This window comes from Sabethes cyaneus, chromosome 1, assembly GCF_943734655.1.
Source record: "Sabethes cyaneus chromosome 1, idSabCyanKW18_F2, whole genome shotgun sequence".
In the NCBI taxonomy this organism is placed as follows: domain Eukaryota; kingdom Metazoa; phylum Arthropoda; class Insecta; order Diptera; family Culicidae; genus Sabethes; species Sabethes cyaneus.
The window spans coordinates 150,265,856-150,285,217 of NC_071353.1; the positions used below are offsets into that span (position 1 = coordinate 150,265,856).

At 34.8% G+C, this 19,362-nt stretch overlaps 1 protein-coding gene across 1 annotated transcript in view; it reads left to right on the forward strand.

The window, feature by feature from the left end:
- Positions 1-19,362, forward strand: part of LOC128738916 (protein scalloped) — a 459,239-nt gene that overhangs the window by 343,253 nt on the left and 96,624 nt on the right. Inside the window, exons 2-3 of the mRNA XM_053834405.1 lie at positions 10,288-10,427; positions 15,834-15,842. Of these exons, the coding sequence (XP_053690380.1) occupies positions 10,288-10,427; positions 15,834-15,842 (149 nt within the window). The remainder of the gene's footprint in view (positions 1-10,287; positions 10,428-15,833; positions 15,843-19,362) is intronic.

The following is a 19,362-nucleotide window of genomic DNA, read 5'->3' on the forward strand; positions in this document are numbered from 1 at the left end:
AGGAAGACGAATATTTATGAAATGCTGCGTGCTGGCGGTATTGTCATTGAATGAAAGAGAGTTAGAGAGGCAGATAATGGTGAAGGTAATCTAAGAGGACAGGCAAATAATTTGGACAGATTTTCATCTGACTGATTAAAGTAGAATGCACATAGTCAGTTTATGTTACCAGAGCCTCAAACCGCTGTAATTTAGTGAACCCAAATTTTAACATGGATATGGTTTTGATGTGATGTGAATCAGGGATCTTTCGAACGATTCATGATTATAATCTATGCACAGTACAAGACAACTTCTGTCTTTGTTTTAGCGCATATTAAGTGATTGTATGAGGTCACAGCGAAAAGGAAGAAAAGCGGTCCAAGGCTTGTCCCTTGAGGTACGCCAATCGCCAATTATATGCTCTCAGCATCACTGGTATTGAAAGTAGTGAAGAAACAATTGGAGTAAACTACAAATCTTTTACTAGCTAAGAGCCATAGACACATCGCAGTCGGCAGCAGGACCTAATAATTGAGCTACTCTGGGAAATCTGGCTCATACAGAGACGAAATATACCAGTTTTCTCCCAATACTCTACTACTCTAGTTCTATTTTCGCCTAATTATTTGTGTAGATTTTGTCTTTATTTATATTGTACTAAGCAAAGTAAAACCTTGGGCATGAACGCCTTTCTAAGACTTGACCCTTCTTTATCGACAGACTTCACAGCCGGCTGTCAGAGTACAGGACAGTTACGAGGCTAATGCAACAATCCTACTGGCTCTATTTAGCAACCAGGCCGAGCCTAGCCGAGATTCGGACATACGACGACTGACTTGTTAGATCAGCGTCGTACCTCGAAACCAACTAACAACTCCTCGAATTTTTCATGCATTATATCTCAACTAGTTGAGCCCGAATCTTACGATCCGGAAAATATAAATGTCTGTTAAGAATTCAGAAAACTGCCGATACATACCATTGATCAGTGTTTGCGAATATGGTTAATCTTTGTATTAGTTCTTTCCGAGCAATCGGGTTGAGCAGTTGAGTCGAGCAGCCGAATAGTCCAATCAAGTAGGTGAGTCAAGCGGTTCATGCAAGCAGTCGAGTCGAGCAGTTGAGTCGAGTAGTCCAGCCGAGCAGTCGAATCGAACAGTCCAGTCGAGCAGTTTAATCGTGCAGTTAAGTCGAGCAATCGGGTCGAGTAGCAGTCAAGCGAATGTGTCAAGCAATCGAATTGAACAGTTCAGTCGAGCAGTTCAGTTAAGCAGTCCAGTCGAGCAATCAAATCGAGCAGTCTAATCGTCCACTATAGTCAGCCAGTTGAGCAATCGAGCAGTCCAGCAGTCGACCGGTGAGGCGGCTGAGAATACAAATCATTGCTACGAAAGCATGACGTCCTGTCAGGGACCTGTTTTTAGTTACCGATAAGCCTCTTATGACGTCCTGTCAGAGACCTGGTTTTCGGTACAGACATAAGCCTCTTATACAAATAGATTATGTAAATAGATTTTGTCATATTTCGTACAACTTTTACCTTCCAATTTTATCCACTTCCTAGTTTTAGCCCGATTTGCCTCAGTTTTGTTCTGAGTTTGTCTGAATTTTATCATATTTTGTCCTAATTATATGTTATTTTCATTTTAATATTAGCCTAATTTAATCATATACATATTTGAATTTTTCTCTAGCCCAATCCGAAATTTGAGTAAACTTTGCCTAAATTAGTGTTCCTATTTTTATTTAAGTGAGATTTTACCACAAATCTGTCCCAATTTATTCCTAATTTTATGTTTATTTTGTCTTAATTTCGCCCTTATTTTGTATGAATAGTGTCTCTATCTTGATCTTTTTATTTTTTGCTTGAATTTTGTTTCTATTTTGTCCTAATCTGAACCATATTTAGCCCCAGTTACGTCCTAGATTTACACAATTCTTGTCCTGTTTTTGTTGCAATTTCATCTCATTTTTTTCTAATTTTGTGTCTATTTTAGCTTAATTTTTTAAATTGTCTAACTTTGTCCTAACTTTGTACTAATACTGTTCTATTTTGCCTTACTTCTACCCTAATTTTGTCCCAATTTCGTTCTTATTCTTCCTCTACTTTCGTTCGTTTTTGGTTTTAATTTTGTTCGAACACTCTTCAAATTTTCATTGAATTATATCTCAATTTTGTGCCCTTTTGGTTCCAATTTTACCCCAGTTTTACTTAGTTGTGATCTATTTGGTCCAGATTCTATCGTATTTAGTTCTAATTTTGCCTTAATTTTATACTAATTTTATTTATTTTATTCCAATTGTCTCCAATTAAATCCCAATATGTATTGTATGAATTTCATGATAATCTAGTTCTATTTGTGTCTAGTTTTGTTTTAATGTCGTACTGATTTGTGTCTATTTTGCCCCAGCTTTCTATTATTCTTAGGTCATTCGTGACTTCTGTGAGGTTGGGATTTAACACCGAGTCCTTGCCCATGGCCTTAAAGGCATGAATACTAACAATTACACCGGGATTGACCTCCAATTTTGAACTATTTTTTCCCGGTTTAGGCAATTAGGTAAAATTTTGTCCTATTTTGCTCTACTTTTGTTCCAATTCTGCGTTTTTTTCCTGATTGAATCCTCTAGCTTTATTTCGAAAAATGTTCGAATCTTGAAAATAGACACTAAGCAAGCCTGCAAGTATCTGTTGCCATAAAATTATTAGTGAGATTTAATCGTAAAGTTTCAGCTTTTCCTTCAATTAAATTTTCGAATTCTGCTAAAATCCTCCCTTCTAAAACCCCCACATGCCAAATTAGGTTCCATTTGTTTGATTAGTTCTCGAGTTTTAAGGAAATTTGAGTTTCATTTGTATCGGAGTCCCCCCCCCCTCCCTCTTACGCCCTCCATAAAATTGTTGGTCGTTTTATCTTTCCAACGACATATAAATTGTTCAGTTTTGTTCAGTAGTTTCGTTGTTATTAGCATTTGAAATCTTTCATTCCAACGTTACACTTCTATTTTCATTTTCACAAAGTGCTACCCAGTCGCAGATAGTAAACAAAGACGTAGTCCTACGTCAAAACTTTGTTGAATTTCATTATAATTTTACCCTGTTTTAATTTTGTTTATTCTAGTTTAGTCACAACTCAATGGAAATTCATTTTGCCCTAATTTCGACCCAATGTACTCCTGATTTTGTTTTAATTTTGCCTCAAGTTTGTCTTAATTTCATTTTAATGTTGTCCCTTGTTTTTGTCTTCATTTCTCACATTTTGTTCTAGGATTGCTCTATTTTTGTCCCATTTTGGCCCTAAGTATACCCAAAATTAGTATTAATTTTGTCTCAATTTCTTCCTAATTATCCTACTTTTATTTTTCTCCGATTCATTAAATTTGTCTGTTTTAATTTTTTGCCAAATCTGTTCTAATTCAAAATTAATTACGTACATCCCATTTTTGTCCTATTCTGTTCTACTTTAGTTTCAATTTTGACTCAATTTTTCCTAATGTTGACCTCTTTTGCACAAATTTTATCATATTTTGTTATCCTAATTTAAAATAATTTTTTCAAATCTTGTTCAGATTGAATGACTAATTAGCCTAATTTTGTTACAATGCAATAATTCTGATGTTGCGTGAATTTTGCCACAACTATTTTATCTGTTTTTTTTAGATTACACTCACTGCTATATTCTTGTCCTATTTTGTCCCGATTTTGATCTTATGTTTTCCTAGTTTTAACTCATTTTCTCCAATTTTGTGCCAAATTACTATCATATCACAATTTTGTTCTACTCTGTTTTAATCTGGTTCAAATGCCATACTAAATCGGCGTCAATTTTTTTACCCAACATTATCCGATTACGGCTTAATTTTGCTCCATATCTGCCCTAATGTTGATTCCTCGATTCTGTCTTAATTTTATTTTGATTTTATCTAAATTTCAGTTCAGTTTTATACTTGGAGTATTTATTTTATTCCAATTTTGTTCTAGTTACGTCATAATTTCGTGCTAACCTAGTTTTATTTCAGCTTAATTTCATTCTATCTTTTCCCCTATTTTGTGTCATCTGATTTTAGTTTGGAAGGAATTGTGTCCCCATTTTGACCTTTGTTTTGTCTTGAATGGCGGTCAAATTTCGTTCGAAGATCCCAATTTTCTTTTTTTTCTGCAAAGCCTTGGGCTTGAACGTCTTTCTAAGACTTAACCCTTCTTTATTACTGCAGGGCGATTAAATTTTATTCCAATTATGTCCTAATTTAATACATTTCATTCCATTTTGGTCCAAATTCAGTCCTAATTTTGCATGTTGTGCTAATCTAGTTCTAGGCAAACATATTTAATGTTACACCACTTCTCTTCAATTTGGTGTAAACGTGATCGTGAATTCATGTTAAATTAGTATTATCTTCGCCCAAATTTTGACCAAAACAAAAGGTTTAACAAATGTTGTGGAATAAAACACTTTTGCTCTGTTGTTGTCCTATTTTTACCCTGAATTTGTTCCGATTTCAATTTCTTGTTTTTCTCTAATTTTGTTAAATTTCTCTCTAATTTCGTGTCAAACTAATTTTAATGTTCTCTTAATCAAATCCCAGTTTTGTCCTAATTTGGTTGCATTTTCACCTAATTCTATCCTATTTAGTACTAATTTTAATCTCTAATTCGGTCCTAATTTCAACCCATCAATTTTGTCTAAGTTTAAGTCGGATTTTGTTGAGGTTTTATATTTTTTAAATTTATTTTATTCCTATTTTATCCTAATTTAGACCTAATTGTTGTATAGTACAATTTGTCCTGAATTTGAGTTAGTCGAGTTTTAAGTTTGCCTAGCTTTGTTCTGCTTTTCTCCAATTTTGTTCCAGTAAAATTTTGTGCCAACGATATAATTTTACCCCAATTTTATCTGAGTTTAGTCTTTGTGTAGAGCTTTGTGTTGGTTTTGAATTTTTCCTTATTTTGTGTACTAATACTAAGGCTAAATTATCGCCCCCGAAAAGTCTTACTCGTTTAACCAGCTGCAGACGACTGACTCGGCTCAGCAGTCAGGTCTTTGAACGCGATCGGAATCTAGACAATACCGATGATTACCGACCCGCACGATGACCCATCTGCTCTTCTCATTTATCGCGACGGTAGCACAATGTATCGTTGCCGAGTCTTACTTACTTTTGCCCTAATTTTTTATCAATTTTAACGCAATTTACACTTAATACGGTATCAATTTTTCCCCTATTTTGCTTCGAATTTGATTCTTCCAACCAATTTGGTAGGATTTGTGCTCATCTGGATTAGCTTTGGATTCATGTCGATTCGATTTGGAGGATTTTGTTCGGATTTGGACAGGTTTGGGCCGATTAGATTGAATTTGTACTAATTTGGAATGGATTTGGATGAATTTGCTCAGCTTTGGAGTAGTTTTTGACTGATTACAATTGGATTTTGGTCGGATTTGAACTAATTTGAATTGCGTTTGGACTAAATCGGATCAGATTTGCACTGAACTAGAGACGTTTTGAACCGATTTCGATTCGATTTTGATGATTTTGGTTGGATTTACACTAATTTGATCAGATTTGAATAAATTTCGATTGGATTTGCATCGATTTGGATTAATCTATTTTTGATTTGCATTGGATTAGGACAATTTTCAATTAGATGCAAAATAATTTGGTGATTTTGGTCGGATTTGGACTGATTTGGTCAGATTTAATTGGATTTGAGCTAATTAAGATAGAATTTGGACCTAGTTGGATTAGTTTTAAACAACTTTCTATTGAATTCGGACTAATTCGGACGGATTAGGACTAATTTGGATCGGAAATGTACTAATTTGGAGTAGTTTCGGACTAATTTCGATTGAATTTAGAGAATGTTCGTCAGATTTGGACTAATTTCAATGGAATTTGGACTAAATTAGATTGGATTTTGATTGATTTGCATCAGATTTGAACCTATTTCGAGCGATCTGAAATAGATTTGGACTAATTTCGATTTGATTTGCATTGGATATGGACAAATTTTGTCCTTTGGAAAAGTTAATTATAAAAATATGGCGCAACTTTTTACACTATTAGGGTGGTTCCTTTCACCAATAGGTGGATTAAATCGGGTGTTTTTATTCAGATGTTGTCCCAACTGAATCTTAATTCTAAGTATATTTTGTCCTAATTTCATCCCAAAGAACACCTGATTTTATCTTAATTTTGCCTCATTTTGTCTTAATTTCATCTTTAAATTGACCTTGGTTTTGTCTTCAATTCTCACATTTCGTCTTGATTTTGTGATATTCTTGTCCCATTTTGGCACTAAATTTTGGCCAGAATTATCCAGAATTTCCTTACTGTTGGCTCTAGTTTTGTCCTTCTGTCCTTATGTTAAATTTTTCTCTAACTTAATTTCGTTTCAATTTTCGATTTCGTTTTAATTTTACGCTAATTAAATATTCTTATTCGAAGACTGTCCCAACTCAATCCTAATTTGGAGTAAATTTTGTCCCAATTTGGTTCTTTTTTAAGTAAATCCATTCTAATTTAATCTTAATTTTGGGCATGTTTTGTCCAAAGTTTGTCCTTACTTTGTATAAATTATAAATTTTATCCCTATTTTGATGTTTGTTTTGTCTGGATTTTGTTTTTATTTTGTCCTAATTGTAATCTTATTTAGTACCAATTATGTTCAAATTTTTTCTCAGATTTGCACAATTATTGTCCTATTTTTGTCTCATTTTTTTCTAATTTTGTATCAGTTTTAGCCATATTTTCTGTATGATGTGCTCTAACATTGTTTTAATTTATCTATTTTCCCTTAGTTCTGCCCATATTTTGTCCTAATTACGTTCTCATGTTTCCCCTTCTTTTTTTTTCGTTTATACCGTTCTAATTTTGTTTCAAATCTCATCTAATTTTAGGCCAAGTTTTAACCCGATTTTCCCTCAGTTTCATTCTGATTTTGTCTAGATTTTATTATATTTTGTTCTAATTTTGTTTTAATTTCATTCGAATTTTAACCTAATTTAAACATATTTATTCGAATTACGTCCCATCCCAATCTGAAATTTAAGTGAATTTGATTTATTTCTGCCATTGTTCCAGTTTGGCAACAGTTTTGACATGAATTTGTCCCAATTTTGAAGTTTTGTCAGCATTTTATAATTTTACTTCATTTTTGTAGCAATTTTGTCCTAGTTTGACCTAACTTTTTCCCGTTTTGTTCCAATTTCATTCCAATTTTCCTTTATGTTTGTCCCTATTTTGATTTAATATTGTTCTGGTTTTGTCCAGCATTTATTATATCTTATCCTAATTTAATTTTAACTTTATTATTTTCAAGTTCATCCTGACTACATGTTAAATGTGTCTTTTTTCTCTTTCTAAATTTTCTATAAATAGACATTTTTCGTCGCTTTTAATCTTTTTGTTGTTTTTTAATTTTTTTTTTGATCGCCGTCGTCCTATTTTGACGACGTCATCCGTCATCCATGTGTTGTTTTTTCTGATCTTTTTTACGTTTTATTTGCGTGTTTTGCCGTTTTTGTTGTCTTTTTGAGTTGAATATTCCTGTTTTGGCGTCCTTCTGTCAAATTTTTAGAGTCGTTTTGACGTCCTTCTACTGTCTTTTCGCCATCGTTTCAGCTTATTTCCTTGTACTCTTTTTTGGCAGTTTTCGTAGTCTCCCCGCCTTCATCTGGTTGTCCATTCGCCGCTTTTTCGTAGTTTTTAGGTACTTTTGGTCCTCTCTATACCCTTTCGTCATTTTTTGGTTGCCTTGTTTTACTTATGTATTTTTTGTAATTTTTATTATATGTTTGTTTATTTTTTCTTTTGAATTTTCTTGTTTGATTTTTTTATTTTCTTTTTTTATGTCACTATTTTTGTGCCTTTCAATTATCCAAGTTTTTTTTAGAGCCAATAGGATCCTTGCACTAACCCCGTACCTAACCAACAGCGAAGTCTGTCGACAAAGAAGGCTCTTAAAGAAGTTTTAAAGACGTTTGCACGCAAGGCTTTTGCTTCGGTCGTATTTTTCCCTAATTTGTCAAAATTTAACTTTGATTTTGTGCCAAATTTGAAAGTTATTTTGTCTTATTTGTTCCTAGGTTGCAGTTTTGTAGTAACTTTGGCACGAATTTGTCCCAATTTTGTGCCCAAATTTGATCGTAGTTTGGTTTGCTCTATTTCGTATATCTTTCCCAATATTGTTTCAATTTTGAGTCTTATTTCTCTGTTAATTTCCTCTACTTTTGTACTAATTTTGCTTAAGTTTCGTTCCAATCTTTATTTGGCTGTGATTTTCCCAATTTTTTTAAATAATATTCTTATTTTTAAAAATCGCTAAGCTCTTCTAATTTTTCTCCTTATTTTATTCCCATTTTGTTGTAACTTGGTCCCAATTTTGTTTCGGTTTGACCTAACTTTTTCTAATCTTTTTTTTTTTTTGTTCTTAATATTGTTCTGATTTTATCACATTTTGTCTACATTCAGTTTTTATTTTATTTATTTTTTAAATTTTATACCAATTTTGTAAGTAATTTTTATTAATTTCTTACTAATTTCATGATTTGGACCTGTTTTTCTAAAGTTTTCTTCTGATTTTGTTAATTGTTTTATAATTTTACCCTTTACCTTGCCTTTCTAAGTTTCAACGTTGTACTGCAGTTTTGACACGAATTCGTCCTAATTTTGTTCTTATGTTGGCCTGATTGTGTCCAAGTTTTGTCGTTATTTTGTTGCGATATTACTCTAATTTTGTTCTTCTTTTGACTTTATTTATTCCTAATTTTGTCCTTTTTCTCAAATTGCGTTCTCTAATTATCTTCTATTCATATCGTTCCTAGCTGAGTGCCCGATCTTACTCTGAGTCCCTTTGTCTCTTAGTCATTTGATACAGCTCCTATCCGCTTTTTGTCTCTCAACCACTTGTAAATGTGTCTCTTTTGTGTTTTTCCTGTATTCCGCACTTTTTTTTTCTTTGCAATATCGGCTATTGAGCAAGAAGCAATACATATGCTTATATATTTTCTTTACACAGTTTTTCTTCACACATTCTACATTGCAATATCCATCTGGAAACAAGATCAGATTATAGTTTCCTGTGTACACTCTTTGTACAAATAGCTTACTTAAGTTACATACGTGAAGACAAGAATGGTTGTTTCTGAAACATGGCTTTGTTGGCATCCAAAACATTAAAACATTTATCAACAACTATTTACCGGTTAAAATTAAAATTTTAATTTCACGGTATCTATGTTAAATTGACCGAGTAACAACTTTACAACAGTATTAAGCCTGACCATAAAAAAACTATACGACCATCGGAAGCGAAAATCGTTAGCAAATGTCTGCGTGGTGCGTGGTGAAGTGATGTGACTCACCCACTTCCAGGTTGGCCCTGAACAGGTACAATCGCCACGTGACCACTTCTGACTCTGACTGCTGGTATAATTTGCGATAATTCTACGGCGCGCACTGCTTTCGGCACTCTGCAACCTTTGATAATTGGACAGCTAGCGAGCAATCTAAATGTTTATATATCTCAATCTCTCCTACGGGCCCAACCAACGTCATCATCATCATAATCATTATCATCATCATCATTGTTATTACGATCATTATTCGAATCTTCTTTCTCCACACTAACAACCTTACTAAGTCTACGACTTAGCCGGTAGTAAAAAAAAAGAAGCAGAAACAAATAATTATGACAAATTTCCTCCCTTCTCGACTTGACTCAGTTAGAGTTGTTCCTGCGTCAACCTCACTAGCTTTCTGTCTCTGCCGGCACAGAGAGACCTAGAGAGAGAGATAAGATAAGTGGTTCGTTCCGTTGATATGTTATTACATGCCAACGTACCTACCTGCTGCGGGCTCAGCTGATGGCCTGCGAAGCGATAAACAATCTATTTTGTAATGACCAGAACCGGCCGGCCAATGAAAATCAGCCCGGAAGGTGGAAGCAAAAGAAACGACGACGACGACAGCCAACCGGGCACAGAAGGAGTGCACACTAAATTGCAGTCACTGAACAAATTTAGATTTATTGCTGGAAGCTCAACGAAACCCGATTGTCGGGCAGCGCAGCTGCCTGACCGACCACCCGCCCACTACGGGGCTGTGGGGTCATCCACGGGGTTCACATCTCTTCGGAACGCTAATTTACATCGTTTAGCATTCATTTATCTCAGTATTTAGCGAATTTTTGCCCCGTTGTTTAGCAACGGGCTTGACCTACTGCGAGAATGTTTTTGATATGTCATTTTACAAAACATTGTAACTAATTGTTTCTCGTTTTTTTTCTCGTTTTGGCTTTTACAGATAGTGGACTGGGAGCCGGCACCATTACGACAAGGTGGACACCGATGGGTCCAGGACCAACGGCTGGTTCGTTGGTCCCGGACGACACCAATGGAAGCGGTGTCGACAGCAAACACCTCGATGTCGGCGACATGAGCGATGTAAGTTGCAAAATTTTAAGTTAAGAAACGAAACAAAAATTTTGGGAAAGAGCGAGTGGGACAGGAAGGAAGGGAGGGTGTAGTTACAACGTGCCCCTCTCCTTTCCTTTAAAATTTAATATAAAACAAAATAATTTCTCTAATACAGAAGTCCGCAGTTTGTAATAAAATCTGGCTCCATTTTTACGATAAGTGGGGTAAATTATTTGCGTGAAAATAGTTCAGTGTTTTTCCATTTCAGTATCGTTTTTTGATTTTTGGTTTATCCTTTTGCTGTCCCGTATTTCCAGTTTCATTATTTCAAGTCCAATTCTAAGCTCAGTCACAAATTAAATTTCAAATTTAGTTTCAAACCTAATTTAAGTCTAATTTTAAGTCTAAATTTCATGCCCAATTTCGACATTGATTTCAAGTCTAGTTTCAAGTAAAATTCTAAATACAATTTCAAGTGGAATTTAAATCCTACTTATATTCAATTTCAATTTCAATTTGAGTTTAATTTCATGTCGATTACCAAGTCTAATTTGAAGTCAATTACAAATCCCGTTTGAAGACCAATTTAGAACCAATTTACATTCATTTTACAGTTGTAAGAATAGCAAACCAAGCTATCAGCCAGCGTTGCAAGAACAAACGAGTCGGCAAATAATACCCAAAATAATAATAAATGCGTGATACAATCAAAAAGTTCGATAATGCAGCAAAATTTGATGTTAGACTATAAGATATCAGACGGCCTGGCCTGGTGGTATAATTTGTTAAACAACACGCTCAACTACTTGAGAGCTACTACAACTTGAGAGCTATGAGTTCGACTCTCATCCTCGTTTAGTTGATATTTTTAGTCTTACATCAAGATTTTCAATTCACCTTATTTTTGATTTATTACATTAAACAATTATTCAGACGTATAACCAAAAATCAACAAAATTTGTAACGAATCCAACACCCCTTGTATTGTAGAGATCCTTGATAAAGACTTCAACAATATAGTCGAAACGTCGGAGAAAGTACAAAATCTGTTCTGATTTAGTAAGACTGACAACCGATAAAAATAAAATAGAAAAACTAGAAAGAAAATGAGGAAAAAGAGAAAGAAAATGAACAGAAAATAGGAAAAAACGGAATAGTACAGGAGAAAAAGTAAAAGAGAGAATACGGGAACAGGAGAAACTAGGACAGAAAAAGGAAAAAAATTAAGAGAAAATATGAGAAAGGAAAACCAAAGGGAACGGAAAACCCAGAAGATGACAGAAAAGTAGGACAAAATAAGTTGAAGAAGGGAAAATAGAGGAAAAACGAGGAAAAAATTGGGGTATAAGGAGAGAAAGAGGAAACAGCGGACAGAAAAAAAGAAAAACGAGAAATAAAAGACAGAAAGGAAGTGAGGAGACACCAAAAAGGAAACTGAAACCAAAAAAAGGAAAATAGATAGAGGAAACGAGACAAAGGAGAAGGTACAACGGGAGAAAAAAAGGGAAATTGGTGATAAAAAAGGGAACTAAACAGAAACAGAATAGAAGGAAAAACGTGGTATCTAAAAGAACATAACGATGAAGACGATGAATAGATGAAGACGAATGAGAAGATAAAAAGACAGAAAACGGGAATGAAACAGAAAGTAAAGTGAGAGAAGAAAGAAAAACGATTACCACAATAGATCAAAATAATGGTCGCAGTAGTCACACCTTCCGACAAAAAAAAAAGAAAAACGATAAAAAGTTGGAAAGAAATGACAAAAACCGAAAAGGGAAAGAGGAAAAATGAAGCGTAACGCGGGATAGACAAGTAAGAGAAAGGAAGAGGTAACAGCAGACAGAAAAAAGAAAGAACAAGAGAAAAATGAGGTAAAACCAGATAAAACCAGATAAAACGAGATAAACGATACAGAAAAGAAAAAAAATTGCGACAGAAAAAATGGGAAAAAGGGAGAGAATAATAGGGAAAACAGCACAAAAAAGGGAAAACGAATCAGAAATCACGTGAAACCCAACAAGAAAAGAATAACGAGAGGATGAAGAAACCGGATAGAGAACGTAGAAAACGGGAGAGGAACAGATATCATACGGAAAGTGAAACCAACAGGCCAAACCATAGTGAAAGAGAATAAACTCAATAAAAGAACCGAGAGAAAAGGTTAAACGGGACATAAATATAGGAACGGATGATAGATAGGACAAAGAATGGAAAAGTGGGCCAGAAAAAGAACAGTAGTTTTCGAAAGAATCAAAGGAAAAGGTAAAATGGGAGAGAAAAAGACGAAAAAAACAGAAGATAAAAAAGGAAAATCGCAACAAAGACAAAAAGGAACCAAAACTGTGATAGATATTAAGGAAAATATAAACAAACATTAAAATAAATTGAAAGAGTTAGAGAAAAACGAAAAAAAAAACAAACGAGTAAGAAGAAAAAGACGAAACAGTAATGAAAATGACAAAAAAAACAGAAGAGGTGTGAAAACAGGAGAGAAAAATAGGAAAAACGAGACAAGAAAGGGAAATGAAACAGAAAACAAGTGAAACTAAAAAAATGCGTAGTAGAAAAAAGCAACCCAATAAATGAGAGGAGGAAAATGAGCAACGCAATCTAGCGTCAGGTCTGGTCAGGTCTAACGCAGTAAAGGAGAAAGATTAGACAAAAACCGGAAAAATTGGACAGAAAAAGAAAAAAAAAGTAATTTTAAAAATGAAAAGGTAAACCGGACAGAAAAAGTAGTGATAAAAGAGGGAAAAAGGGAGCCTGATACTTAGTAAATAGAAAAAAAATGAAATAACTAGAATTACAAAAATAGGAAAAACTGGAAACGAAATGGGGAGAAAAGACGAAAAACGGAAAAGAAAAGAACAAAGTTCCTGGTTTTTTCTCATTTTAAACAGGATTTAAAATGAGAAAAAAAATTGGTCACAAACGGGAAAACGGGAAAAGAGGAATGAATGCGTTGCTTAGAGCAGTTTCTTATGAAAATATAAGTACAGTCAAACTTCAGAAAAAATTCGCGTCAAAAACTGGACAAACATGATTAGAGAGAGAGAGAGAGAGAGAGAGAGAGAGAGAGAAGAAAACGACGTAAAACGTGACTGAATGAGAGTTTATAAAAAGAGTAAAAAATGAAAGAAAAAAGAGCGAAAAGAAGTAAACACAGAAAGAGGAAACAGCAGATAGAAATAAGAAAAACGAGATAAATGGAAGGAAGCACGTACAGAAAAAAAGTGACAAAAAATAGGAAATAGGGAGAGAAATACAGGGATAACGCGACAGAAAAAAGCAAAAGAGAAGAGCAAAACCCAAAGAGAAAAGAAAAGAAAACCGATGGAGGAAAGGAGAAAAATGGGATAAAAAACGGAAAAATGGGACAAAAAACGGAAAAATGCGACAGACAAAGAAGGAAATAGAAGCAATTTTCAACAAAATCAAAGGAAACGCGAGAAATAGCGGAAAACCAGGTGATGCAAGGGAGATTGGAGAGCAAGGGGAAAAAGGGTGCCAAAAATAGAATAACCGTGACAGAAAAGAAAGAGAAACGGGAGTCTTAAAAGTCTTAAAATCAACGAAAAATAAGAAGAAAGCAGATAAGTTAGAAAAAGACGAAAACTGGAAACGGAAAAAAATAAAAGGAAAGTAAAAAGATGGAAAACAGGAATGAAAATAACACAAAAAGAGTGAAAAACAAAAGAAAAAACATTATTGAAACTAAGAAAAAAAATGGGACATTAACACACACGTGGGACACGTAAAACGTGACAGGAAAAATGAGAAAACAGGAGAGAAAAATAAGGAAAATGATTCGAAATGATACAAGTGAAATATGAAAAGAATAGTGAAACAGAAAAAGAAACTATATAGAGATCAATCGGACAAAAGAAGAAAAAAACGTAACACGGGAGACGAAAACGAACGAAAATTGGACAAACAGAAAAGAAAAAGACGGAAACGCGAAGGAGAGAAATAGAAGAAAAACTGGAATAAAAATAAAAACGAGTGGATGAAAACGAGACATAAGAAGAGAAAAAATGCATAAAAGTGAGAAAAAGGGGCAGAAGAGAAAAAGAGGCAGAAGAAAAAGAGAAGAGAAAAGAAGAAATGGAGAAGGAAAAAGAACAGATAAGAAGAAGCAACGGAATGGTAAAAGAGAAAAAGAAAGACAAATTACGGGAACAGAACTGATGAGAACAGAAAAAAAGAAATCAGAAACAAAAAATAAAATCGGAAGACAAAAAGAAGCGGAAAATAAAAACAAAACGTGACAGAAAAGTAGGATATAAGAAGAGAAAAAACGGAACAGGTTTAAACGAAATAATATAAAAGGAGTTAAAAGGAAGAAAGAAACCCGATTAAGAAGAAACCCGAAACGAGGAAAACAAGAAAAAGGAGCCAGACGGAGAATAGGAGAAAGATTGGACAAAAAACGGGCAAATGGGACAGAAAAAAAAGAAAAAAGCAGTAAATTTTCAAACAAAAAAATACAGAAAAATACAAAAAATCGATGAAAGGGAGCCAAATACAGAAATACGTAAAAGATGGAAAAACGGAACAGATGAAGCGGAAAAACGAGATAAAAATAGTAACAAAAAGACGAAAACTAGAACAGTAAAACACGAAAAACGGGAAAGAAAATAGCAAAACTAGTGAAAAACAAGAGCAAATAGCATGATAGAAGGTAAGAAAAAATTAGATAATCTATAGAAAAAGAATAAAAGCGAACGAAAAGGAACAAAACGGTGAAGGAAACGAGGAAAACGAGAAAAACAGACAGGATAAGAAACGGGATAATAATGAAGCAAAGAAGAAAAGAAATTACAGAAGCAACGAGCACAAAAGAACGAAATTGAAAGAAAATATGAAAAAGAAAGACAAATGGGTACGGAAATGAAAAAACAGAACGTAACAGAAAAGGAGGACATAATAAGAGGAAGAACGGAATACACAAATACGAAAAAATAGAAAAGGAGTCCAAAAAAGGGCAGAAGACGAAACAAAACTGAAAATCAAAACAAAAAAACCAAAAAGGGGAAAACGAGGGTCAAATCGGGATAGAAAAAGAAGAGAAAAAAGGGAAAACAAGAAAAGGGTAGGAAAACAAAACAAATAGTGGAAAAACGGTACAGAAAAAGAAAAAATCTATTGAGGAAACAAGGAAAACGGGAAAAACAGGTCGATTGGAATATCCAGTAACGCTCCGATTTTGTCAGCTCCATGTTGAATTTTGGGCTGACAAAATGGGGAGAAACTGACAAAATCGGGAAATTTTATTTTAGCATTTTTTTCAAAATCAAGACTTAAGACCTTGCAATATCGAAGACTTCTACTAAAAATTAAATTTTAACTCTCAATTGGTCAACCGAAACCTCAATGAACCGGGCACAGCACACTGGTCCAGAACCTTTTTTGGTGCGCATCAGCTTTGAGGGGGAAAAGGTGGTTTTTGGTTATTGGAATCTTTGGAAGACTTTCTTAAAATTAAAAGTTCTATCGTCCAGCGGAATTCAAATTTTGATTAATCCCCCTAAAAGTGAAATAAAACATTTATTTTTCTTCAGTTTCAATATAACACATTGTTGTGTTCTGCAAAGTTTTACAGCAGATTATTACAAGACATTTTGCTGAAGACAGTAACCTTCTATCTCTTCACCAAAGATCGAAAAATGCTATTTCTCATAAATAAAAACTCGTTAAAATCAGTTTTTCTATTTTAGCTGTTTTTGGAGTTGTTGTATGACTTTTTCCTGTCTCACAAAGTTGTACAAATAGTAAAAATACACAACATTGCTGAGTATAGTATACCTCTATCTTTGATTGTTTAGGAACTATAGAACTTTTACTATAAAAATACCCTAATTTTGACCCCGAATTACTCGCAAGAAGGCATCATTTTATTCAAAAACTCTCCCCAGAGAATCAGAATAGTTTCAAGCAGGCTAAAAAGTTTTATAAATCGTGTTTAAAAGCACAAAAGTTAAACAAAATTTATAGGCTGACAAACTCGCAATAAAAAGCTGATAAAATCGGAGGTAGACAAAATCGGGAGATAGAAATACGGGACAGCAAATGGATAAGCGATAGAAAAAGACGAAAAACGAAAGGAAAAGGAGGAAAAGTAAGAGCAAATACTATAAACACGATACAGAAAGACAATAGGCTGAAATTGTAAATGACAGAATCACGAGAGGTCGAATCCCTATTTGGCTAAGTCTCGAAAAACTCAACCTGAAAAGACGAATTTTCTTGGAATTTCAAGTCCAATTTCAACTCTAATTTTTCTAGTTCAGTTTCACATCTAATTTCAAATTTGATTTTAAATTCAACTGCATCCAAATGTCCGCAGTTTTCAACCTAATCGACCGATATTTTTGTGACAAATCCTACGTTTTTGTAGACCAAAACATTCTTCCAAAAGGTTGAGTGCCCCGGAGCCTTTGTTCAGGTCTGGCTGGACACGCTAGTGATTATGTTTAATGAACGCGCGTGCGCGCGTGCATGTCCTGGTGCAAGTATTTTATGCTTATCAACGCCTCCTACTGCTGTGTCAATGGATAGTCATTGACGGTTGCCCGTTGTTAGGGAGGGGCCACGGCCAGAGTCCGGGCGTCCGGGGGGCGGGGAAATAATCGACTTGAGATAATCGTGTTTTTTTACGAGATTCTAATTGTACCTTAGTAGCAAGCAAGCAAGCAAGCAGGCAAGCAATACGAGAGCACTTCACAGCTGAAGAGTTGATTGCCATGCCATGACTCAGTCAGTCAACAATATTTATGCATTTCTTTTTCATTCATTGCCCAGAGTGCACGGAGCACTTACTGCCACTTACTCCGGGTGCTAGGTTCGTGTGGTGGAATTTTACAGTAGCTGATTTCGCACCAGCTAATATAAAGTTCAGATGTGTTCAGTTAATAGTCCGTCTGCTTTGTCTTTGGTTTAATATCTTTCTTCGTTATTTATCTAGTAAGTTATAAAACATTGATTTAATGGCCGGTTTTTTTACTACATTTTCATTTTCCAATAAACATCCATATCTTGATTAGAACGAGAACCTTATCTGGGTGCAAATTATATTTTCCACCACTTGATAATCATCTAAATGTTCATAAATTTTACGTCTCTATCGAGCTTTTGTTCGGGTTTTATTTCACACTTACAGTCCTAACTTTTTCCAACACGCTCCTCCATTGTATCGCATGTTTCTTTGTTTTCTAGAATTAGTTTCGCTTTAAAACATTCTGTTTATATTTTGCATGGTTCCGTTTTTATTTATATTTCCTGCGTTTGCGTTTTATTTTTATTCCTCGCAGAAGGAAATCATAAAAATATAAAATGTGAAAAGCACTTTTCGATGAACTGAGAGAAACATTTGCTCAATAGATAAACATAATTTTGCAAGGCATTGCTAAAATCAATAAATCTCATGCATGCTTTGGCTTTGCTTGGCAATTATAATAAACGAACATTAGTACCTACACTGGAACTTGTCTGGCTGGCATGATGACGTTCTTTGTTTTTTTCTCTCTCAGTCAATCGTTGAGCCAATCAGCTCAACCACAACAACTACAACAACAACAACAACCATTCAGCAGCAGCTACTGAGCTGCTGCTAAAACAAACAGTATTACGAGTAGTCTTTCATTCAGCCAGGAAGGCGTGTCTTCGATACAATTTTATTCTTTTCTTTTGGGCTTAAAAATGCATTTAATTGCAAGCGATCACCTTTACAATATGGCATAACGACTCCTCTAGGTCTGTTCATACCTATAAACAAACAAACAAACAAAATAAAAACGATATTCGCAAACTGATTCTCGTGCGGATTTTTAACAGTTTTGTATTTCGATAAACACATTTTAATTTTTTGATGAGGGGCGAGGTCTAAACAAGGAGAAAAAAAAACGGTTCATTACATTGATTTCCGGAACGAAAATTGATGTACAAATGGCTGGGGGGATGGACAAGCGGGATGGAAGTTAAAAACTATGGGAAAATGACTTTGGACCTGACCTCGTGTTTTGTTTTAACTAAATCAAATAAATCCAAAACACACCGTGGAAAATTGCACAAAGCATTGCACTGCTTTGATTCTAGTGATCCAAATTTGTTGATAGAGACATTAGATCACTTATCCAAACTGAATTCCCAACTGAACGGGGCACGGAACTCTTTTACGATTTTAAAGGCAAATTAAAGTATTAAAGTGCAGTGGTCTAAGGTTGCTCCCCTGTGGTACGCTAGAGATTCTAGAACGAATCGGAAAACTGGGACCCGATCTTCAGATTCAGCTTACGAGTGAGTGTTAGGTACGAGTGTAGCCAGTTACAGAACAGCGCGGAATCTGCCAGCTTAAGCCTTGTAAGGAGGACACCGTGATCCACCCGATCAAACGCTGCTTTCAGATTCGTCTGCACTGTATTACTATTTGCACTCGAAACGAAATTCATATAAACTGAGCGCCACTACCGAATATTTTAGTTTCGACAATCTCCCGAATTACTCGAAAAACAGGTTGACGACCTCCTCGTAAGGAGTGTTTCAAACAGCAAAGGCAATTTGTTTCAAAGAAGAGCAAAACGATCGAAGGTCTACTGGAAGTGCCTGGTAAAGAGGTTGTATTTAGCGCGCGCTGTGTTGGTTTTACGATCATTCAGAAAAAAATCTACAAAAAAACAGCAACGCCAAGTCATTCGACTCACTAGGTGAGAATACATTTTTCCAGCTCAGTCGATAGTCGATAGTGTCGTCCTTACGGCTAGGGAGTAAATAAATTACACCGAAGCTTAGAGAACGATCGGCCACTAGAAATTTTATCCATAGATGCTCAAGTGTTCGGGAATGGGTCGGTACAGGCAACTCAGCTTATTGGAGATGGCGTTCAACACATCGCAGCCATGGAATATTCTGCTGTTCCGTTGGTTACGATCACTTCTGAAGATGGAAGATATGGAAGATGCGA